This window comes from Nematolebias whitei, chromosome 5, assembly GCF_014905685.2.
Source record: "Nematolebias whitei isolate Nwh7 chromosome 5, NemWhi1, whole genome shotgun sequence".
NCBI lineage: Eukaryota > Metazoa > Chordata > Actinopteri > Cyprinodontiformes > Rivulidae > Nematolebias > Nematolebias whitei.
In genome coordinates, this window is record NC_056502.1 from 35,880,294 (window position 1) to 35,889,674 (window position 9,381).

A 9,381-nucleotide genomic window follows, 5' to 3' on the forward strand; every position below is an offset into this window, starting at 1 on the left:
AGAAGAAGTGTCTTCAGAGATTTTTGTGTCGTTTCTTTCAGTAGTTCTTGGTGCAGCACCCCCACAGGCGAGCGGGGTAACAGGTTGGTTCAACAGGTTGACTCGACTGCACAATGCAGTGTGAATGCAAATGCAACAGCTCAAATGTAAACAAAATGTTATTGGTCCCTAACTGAACCGAGTCTACCGAACTATCTGGTGTGAAAATAACCTTAGTAAAGAAACTGAAAGTTAAACTGGGTTTCTTTTTCAGAAACAGATCCTGTCTAACTCTGAATGCTAGGAAACGCCTTGTAACTGTGACTTTCCTTCCCTCCATTGATTACCATACCATACCATACCATACCATACCATACCATACCATACCATACCATACCATACCATACCACTTTATTTACAAAGCACTTAAAACAGCAACAAGGCCAACCAAAGTGCTGTACAGACAAAACAACAGGTAACACACAAAGCAAAATACAAAATGAGGTAAATCATAATATAGACAAAAAACGATGCAGGTAATGACGACAAACCAGTGTGGAGCATACAGGATCAAAACACAGATCATCTTGTGTTGAAAGCTATTGAATAGTAGTGAGTTTTTAAACGGGACTTGAAAACCAAGAGGGAGGGGGCCTGTCTGACAAGCAGAGGTAACTCGTTCCAAAGTCTTGGTCCTGCTACAGAGAAGGCCCTGTCCCCTCTGCGCTTAAGACGAGTTCCTGGAACTGTGAGGAGCAACTGGTCCGCTGACCTCAGGGAGCGTGGTGGGACATACGGTTGTAGCAAATCAGAGAGATGGGGGGGCGACACTGTTCAGTGATTTGTAGACATACATGAGTATTTTGAACTGGATTCGAAAGTGAACCGGTAACCAGTGCAGTGAGGCCAAAACTGGTATAATGGGCTCTCTTTTGCCTGTACTGGTTAAAAATCGGGCTGCTGCATTCTGGACCAGTTGTAGTCGTGCAATGGAGGTCTGACTGATACCAAACAGGAGCGAATTGCAGTAATCAAGCCTAGATGTAATGAATGCATGTATTACTGTCTCCAGGTTATTTTTGGACAATATGGGCTTCAGTTTAGACAGCCGCCTCAGCTGGAAGAAGTATGATTTAACAATCATGTTTACATGATTGTTAAGCTTCAGGGAAGGGTCCATTATCAGAGTCAGTCAGAGTCAGAGTCAGAGTTTCTTTATTGTCATTCGCACCTCATGTGGTACATGTGGTGGAGCGAAATTATGTACACGGGGTCCCAGTTACATCCGACAATAAAATGTATAAGAAAAACAGTAATAACATCTAAGATATGAACTAAGAAAAACATCAACTAAATATACACTAAGCACTCATAACATAAAACATTGAACATCAGCACAAACATGAACATGAGTCTGTGAGCAGATGTGCACGCATGAACACATCAACATTGAAACAGATCAGCAGCAACATGAAACAGATCAGCAGCAACATGAAACAGATCAGCAGCAACATGATATGGTTTTTCACAGTGATTATTCTAGTTAGAGATTCATGAGTCTAACAGCCTCAGGGTAGAAGCTGTTCCTCAATCTAGTGGTTCTACACTTAATGCTCCTTAACCTCCTTCCTGAGGGGAGTGGGGCAAAAAGTGTGTGTGCTGGGTGGGTGGGGTCCTTCATGATGCAGGTGGCCCTCTTCCTTCATCTAGAAGTGTAGATGTCTGTGATGGTGGGGAGACTGATTCCAACAGATTTCTGTGCAGCCTTCACCACTCTCTGCAAAGCTTTTCTTTCTGCAGCTGTGCAGCCTCCATGCCACACATTGATACTCGAGCACAGGATGCTCTCCACTGCACACCTGTAGAAGGAGGTGAGGACTGAGCTTCCCAGACCAGCTCGCCTCAGCCGTCTTATCATGCCCAGATTAGTGACTCTTTGTTTTTCTGACAGGGTTAGAGCGGAAAGGTCGATGCAGTGGTTTGTGATCGTGTCATTGGGAGGGAACAACATGACTTCAGACTTCTTTTCATTGAACCTTAAGAAATTTAAAGCCATCCAGTCCCTGATGTCAGCCAGGCAGTTGAGCAGCGGTTGAATAGAGCATGTACCATTGTGTCTTAGGGGGAAGTAAGTTTGACAGTCATCGGCATAGAAATGGAAGGGCATGTTGTGTTTCCGGAAAATAGCACCAAGCGGCAGCAGGTATAAAGAGAATAGGAGGGGACCCAGTATGGACCCCTGCGGAACCCCCCATTTAAGCTCTGCCTCTGCGGAACTAAAATCCTTGATGGAGATACAAAAGGATCTGTCAGTGAGGTAAGATCTGAACCAATTGAGGGCTGATCCTGTGATTACGATGACATTATTTACATGAACGCTCCTACAAGAACCCTGCAGATGTTGGATGCTGTCTATCATGGTGCACTAAGATTCATAACTGGCTGTGATTATCGTACCCACCACTGCACCCTGTATTCACTGGTTAACTGGACATCATTAACTTCACGCAGACTCTCTCACTGGTACATTTTCATCTTTAAATCACTTCTTGGTCTGCTGCCTTCATACATCTCCTCCAACATGTCTCTGCATGAGTGCAGCTACAGCGTGCGCTCTCAGGACATTATTACCTGCAGTGTTCCCTCTGTGTGGACTGAACTTGGCAAAAGGGCCTTCTCCTACTCCGCTCCTATTTCCTGGAATATCTTACAAAAAGATCTGAAGCTCTCGACCTTGACCTCTCTAAGTGGCTTTAAGAATCTGCTGGACTCCTGGCAGGGACCAATGCAGACATGTTCCTGTTTTTAGTTTTCTACATTTGCCTTATAATCTAGCTGTTTTTGTTACTTTTTTTAATTAGCCATCCTATTTGTTAAAAAAAAAAAAATCTGTATGCCTTTTTAAAACTGTCTATTGTTGTCATCATTCTTTGTTGAAATCAGGTCTCTCTTGTAAATGAGTCCTCGAGGCTCAATGGAATTTACCTGTCTAAATAAAGGTTGAATGAAAAAACATGGTTCCGTAATTTTTTCAAATAGGTCGCAGCAAGTGAATGTTGACTCTCATACTTAACAATTTCTTACAGTTATGTCAGGTGTACACCAAGGCTCCATTCTTGGTCAAACTCTTTTCTCTATATTTATAAATGATATCTCACAGTGAGGCCTCCACTCATTCATGCCAATGACACTATTTTATTTGGTTCTACTCCAGATGAGGTTGTGAAGTCCCTTGCATGTGGTTTTCTTGAAATCCAGCAGGCCTTTACAGAGATATTTCACCCTCTATCCGGAGGGCTTTATCAGTCGGAGGAGTTCCAGTAAACTGTTTCCACACTAAGCAGTAAACTTCTTAAGTGGACCAACCAGTTTGCTGGAGCTAAGATGGTTTCTGGGGGCCATCCTGTCCCCCATCGACTCCCCCAGGCAGGCAGCCACAGCCAAAGTGGTTCAAGGCAACAAAGTTCATGCTCAATCAGCCAGGTACCAAATCCAATAATTCTCAGTCTGGTCATCTGAACATTTCCCTTTTTTATAGAGACCTTTTGCCCTCTATCCAGAGGGCTTCATCAGCCTGAGCAGTTCCAGGTTAACCGGTTGGTCCACTTAAGAAGTTTATTGCTTGGTGGGGAAACAGTTTACTGGAACTCAGACTGATGAAGCCCTCCTGATAGAGGGCAAAACGTCTCTAAAAAAAGAAACTGTCCAGATGACCTGACTGAGAATTATTGGATTTGATACCTGAATGATTGAGCATGAACTTTGTTACCAAACAAAAGCACCGCTTGTTCTAAGGATCAGCTGTTGGTTCGATCATGAAGTGAAAACGGGCGGATGCAGCCTGCAAGAGGATCTGAGGGTCGTCTTTTCAGACAGGGGGGTGCGCTCATGTGACACAGTTTTGTACAAGAAGTTTTGTCATCATCTACTGTATCACATGCAACACAAACTGATGAAGATTAGAAACCAAACAGTAGTTTTATTAAAGCGTGCACTGTAAGAAGGTTGAGCTGTGTAAAGAAGTTATTTATTATATTTATTTTGAACAAATTGTGTCACACTTTTTCATTAGTGCAAATAAAGACCTTAAAATATTTTTTTAAGTTCTGAAACAATGCAAACTATGAAATGGCACAATCATTGCCACATGCAGCATTCATGCAGTGTGTGACTCATTGTCTTGTTGTGATGTGCTCATGTGTGCACAGTTCTTGTTGGGGCTTATTTGTTGCTTTCTTGTGTCTCTGCAGATAAATACAGCCCTTGCACAACAACAGAGGTGAGTATTGTTTTTCTCTTGTTCATACTTCATTTCACCAATATCCACACAAACATCATCTACAAGTTATAATCATGTGTGAATGTATTATTTCTGCAAAGGTTTAAGTATCCTGAGGCAGAACAAGTAAAAGCATCTTTATAGATGGACCAAACAAGTTTAAATAAGTCAGATTTGGCCACAAAATTAAAATACTATAGGGTTTGAATTGGTTTTTCTGGTTGGATGTCTTTTTTATTCACCTCAAACAGTGAGCAAAAGCATATTTCTGGAAAATAACTAATCCACTATCACCATTATAGACGAGTGGGAGAGACTGTGTGGCTGCCTTAACCACAAATGGCATGGGTTCCTCTATTAATCTTCTCAGAGTTAGAGTCCGAGATTCAATTCTTTATTGTCATTCGCACCTCATGTGGTACATGTGGTGGAGCGAAATTATGTACACAGGGTCCCAGTTACATCCAACAATAAAATGTATAAGAAAAACAGTAAAAACATCTAAGATATGAACTAAGAAAAACATAAACTAAATATACACTAAGCACTCATAACATAAAACATTGAACATCAGCACAAACATGAACATGAGTCTGTGTGAGCGGATGTGCACGCATGAACACATCAACATTGAAACAGATCAGCAGCAACATGATGTGATTTTTCACAGTGATTATTCTGGTTAGAGATTCATGAGTCTAACAGCCTCAGGGTAGAAGCTGTTCCTCAGTCTAGTGGTTCTACACTTAATGCTCCTCAACCTCCTTCCTGAGGGGAGTGGGGCAAAAAGTGTGTGTGCTGGTGAGTGGGGTCCTTCATGATGCAGGTGGCCCTCTTCCTGCATCTGGAGGTGTAGATGTCTGTGATGGTGGGGAGGCTGATTCCGACAGACTTCTGTGCAGCCTTCACCACTCTCTGCAAAGCTTTTCTTTCTGCAGCTGTGCAGCCTCCATGCCACACGTTGATGCTAATCCAATCAGGTCATCCAATCAGGATGATCCTGGGGCTTCTCCAGTGTTTGTTGCATTCGCTTGTCACCCAGCAGGAGTTGCATTCAGAATAATGAGAACCCTGTGCAGAATAAGTTCAAATACAACCAGCATCAGATAGTTGTTATTAACAGAGTACTTAATGCTGTTTGCAACATTTTTATTTTTATTTTAGCTGGAGCCTAAATAAATTACCATCATTAAATGAAACAAGTTCAGTTCCCCCGAATAAAGGAAAACAACACCAAGCAGCTGTATAAATATCAGTGTAAGAAATAATCCAGGGCAGTTAAAGCTGAGTCAGCGTTCATGCTGCTATTGCTTTTCTGTTCATGTCTTCTGTACATTTACTGGACTGTAACTACTTCGGGTTTTTCTCATCTATTTGAACTATTTGTATCTCAAAACTTTCAGCTCAGTCTGGGACAGACATTTTATATTTGTAACTTTTTAAAAAATTTCCACCATACAAATACCGGTACTTTGAGATCTGGTCACGATCCTGTGCTTTTTCTGTGTTTGAGCTTGTTTTTGTAATTATGTTTATCTTCACCATGCTTGCCTTGCTTTTGTTTGCAGTCTCATAGAGCTCAGCACATTTTCTGGTATATACATGGATATAGTGTATAAATATACATTTCATGTATATCCATACATGGAAAGCCATAACTGTGGGGATGGTACCCTGTTGTGTTGTGTTTCTGTCCTGCTCTCCCTCTGTCATCACTCCCCGTCTCCCTGCACCTGTGACGCTCCACAGGTGTTGGCACTTGTCTTGTTAATTATGTGTGTATTTAAGTCTGTCTAAGAGTCCTGTTCAGTGTTGGCGCATCGTTGGATATAGTCCTGTCCTGTCCTGGTGTTTCCAAAGAATCTGACCTGTCCTGTAAGTCTTGGCTGCCATGTCAGCTTTAATTTTATTAAAGAGTATTTTGATTTTACGCTGCCTGGTCTCCAAGTCCTGCCTGCACCACTGGGTTCTACCTGTCCTGTCCTGAAACCCTGACAGTAACAAAGTGGCTGGAGTAATATAGAGTACAGAAACATCTGTTCTGAGCATGGACTGGAAGGCCCACAGTCAAAGTGAGAGATACCACCAAGGTTGGTGGAGAAAGGCAGGGCTAAGATACTGAGGGACTTCCAGATCCAGACCATTGTGAAGGTCGACAAGCAAGATAAGAAGGCAGTGGTGGTAGATGTAGCAATCCCAGATGACTGTAACATCAGGAAGAAGAGAAATATGAAGGGCTGAAAGAGAAAAACAGAAGCTGCGGAGATTCAAAGCATCAGTAGTTCCATTGGTCATTGGAGCATTTGATGCTGTGACCCCCAGATTGGAAGAGTGGCTCCAACAGATCCCAGGAACAACCTCAGAGATTTCTGTCCAGAAGAGTGCAGTCCTAGGAACAGATGGTACTTCAGAACCCTCAAAATGACCCCAACAGATTCTGGAAAACCATCAAATCTCTCTCAGGCAGCCCCCAATCATCTGACCTCCCATCACAACTTCTCGTTAACTCTGTTCCTGTGTCAAATAAGCATGAGATCCTGAACTGTTTCAATAAACATTTTGTTGCTTCTAGTTCTTTATTTGACACAATTACTAATGGAAAATCAGCCACTTCACTTAATAACCAAACTTCTACAAATCAAATCCCTCCTATGAGTCAATCCTCAGTTAATCACACCTTCTCTTTTTCTCCATTCTCAATTAGTGAGGTCAATAAATTGTTAAAAGATCTTGATCCTAAAAAATCTGCAGGACCAGATGTACTTCCACCTTATTTCTTAAGGCTGGCTGCTCATATCATCACAGTCCCTGTGACCCACATCTTCAATCTCTCCATAATACAAAACTCCATCCCAGACACTTGGGAAACAGTCTTTGTTCTTCCTTTGCTGAAGGGAGGTGACCCCACCTCACTGAACAACTATCGACCAATCTCTAAACTCTGCATTTTAGCCAAGGTTCTAGAAAAACTGATAAACTCTCAAATCAAAGATTACCTGGACTCATTTAACATCTTACCTCCACATCAATCTGGTTTCAGGAAACAACACAGCACAACGACTGCTTCACTGAAGGTTTTTAATGACATTGTTGAAGCATTGGATGCTAAGGATTATTGTGCTGCACTTTTCTTAGACCTTTCTAAAGCTTTTGACACTGTGGATCATAACATCTTGTGTCATAAGCTCTCAGAAATCGGTTTCTCAGAACACACCATTGGTTGGTTCTCTAACTATCTCTCAGACCGTAGGCAGTGTGTTCAACATAATGGTACTTCCTCCAGTTATTTAACAGTCAACAAAGGTGTACCTCAAGGCTCAGTCTTAGGACTCACCCTCTTTACAATCTACATAGGTAATGTAGGTAAAAACATCCCTGATGCATCCATACATTTCTATGCTGATGACACAGTTGTTTATTGTCGAGCTAAAACAGTTGATAAGGCTTTCCAGCTTTTGAAATCTGCATTTAACATCACCCAGTCTGATTTGTTCCACCTCAAACTTGTCCTAAATGCCGACAAAACCAAAGGGATGCTTTTTTCAAACAGAAAGTCGGTCCCAGCAGTTCTTCTTCCGATTTTATCCTCAAATGATATTCCCCATTGGGTTTGTTGATTCCTATAAATATTTGGGCATCTTGGTCGACTCACATCTCTTTTAAGCTCCACGTGGAAAACCTAGTAAAAAACCTGAAAGTTAAACTGGGTTTCTTTTTCAGAAACAGATCCTGTCTAACTCTGAATGCTAGGAAACACCTTTTAACTGTGACTTTCCTTCCCTCCATTGATTACGGTGACATTATTTACATGATTGCTCCTACAAGAACTCTGCGGATGTTGGATGCTGTCTATCATAGTGCACTAAGATTCATAACTGGCTGTGATTATTGTACCCACCACTGCACCCTGTATTCACTGGTTAACTGGACATCATTAACTTCACGCAGACTCTCTCACTGGTACATTTTCCTCTTTAAATCACTTCTTGGTCTGCTGCCTTCATTTATCCCCTCCTACATGTCTCTGCATAAGTGCAGCTACAGCGTACGCTCTCAGGACATTATTACCTGCAGTGTTCCCTCAGTGAGGACTGAACTAGGCAAAAGGGCCTTCTCCTACTCCGTTCCTGTTTCCTGGAATATCTTACAAAAAGACCTGAAGCTCTCGACCTTGACCTCTTTAAGTGGCTTTAAGACTCAGTTGGACTCCTGGCAAGGACCAATGCAGACATGTTTCTGTTTTTAGTTTTCTACATTCGCCTCATAATCTAGCCGTTTTTTGTTACTTTTTTGCCACCTTATTTGTAAAAAAAAAATCTGTATGCCTTTTTTATAACTGTCTATTTTTGTCGCTGTTGTCCATTGTTATCATCACTCTTTGTTGAAATCAGGTCTCTCTTGTAAATGAGTCCTCGAGGCTCAATGGGATTTACCTGTCTAAATAAAGGTTGAATGAAAAAAACTCCAAGTTGGAGGATTCTAGTTTGAAGTCAAGTTGAACCGTCCACGACACCTTAGTGGTTAGCATTGTCGCCTCACAGCAAGAAGGTCCTAGGTTCAATCCCCATTTGGACCTGGAGTCTTTCTGTGTGGAGTTTGTATGTTCTTCTTGTGCTTGCGTGGGTTTTTTTCGGGTACTCCGGTTTCCTCCCACAGACCAAAAACATGCATGTTAGGCTGCCTTCAGTCCCAGGCCTCCCTTTCAATAGAGATCTGTGATCTCAATGGGAATTGCCTGGTTAAAAAAAGGTTAATAATAAGTGGAAGAGTAGGGCAAGTTAAATGTGTCTATATATATATATATATATATATATGTGTGATTTTTTTATTTTATATATATATTTTTTTTTTCATTTACCCTTTCTTTATACAGGTAGTCTCATTGAGTCATGAGAACTCATTTTCAAGAGAGACCTGTTTTTTTGGGAGCAGATGGTGGGGGTTAAGGGCCTTGCTCAGGGGCCCAGAGTGGGGCAAGTGAGGGTGGAGGCAGGTGGGGGTGTTTCACCTTTTTCCACCCACATTTTGATGATGATGGTACAGGGAGTTGAACCTGCGACTTTCTGATCACAGGCCTATCTATCTATCTATCTATCTATCTATCTATCTATCTATCTATCTAT

General features: G+C 41.8%; 1 protein-coding gene across 1 annotated transcript in view; it reads left to right on the forward strand.

The window, feature by feature from the left end:
• The window catches only part of spire1b (spire-type actin nucleation factor 1b), a 71,504-nt gene that overhangs the window by 5,374 nt on the left and 56,749 nt on the right, over positions 1-9,381 (forward strand). The window contains exon 2 of the mRNA XM_037677137.1: positions 4,230-4,258. Within this exon, the coding sequence (XP_037533065.1) occupies positions 4,230-4,258 (29 nt within the window). The remainder of the gene's footprint in view (positions 1-4,229; positions 4,259-9,381) is intronic.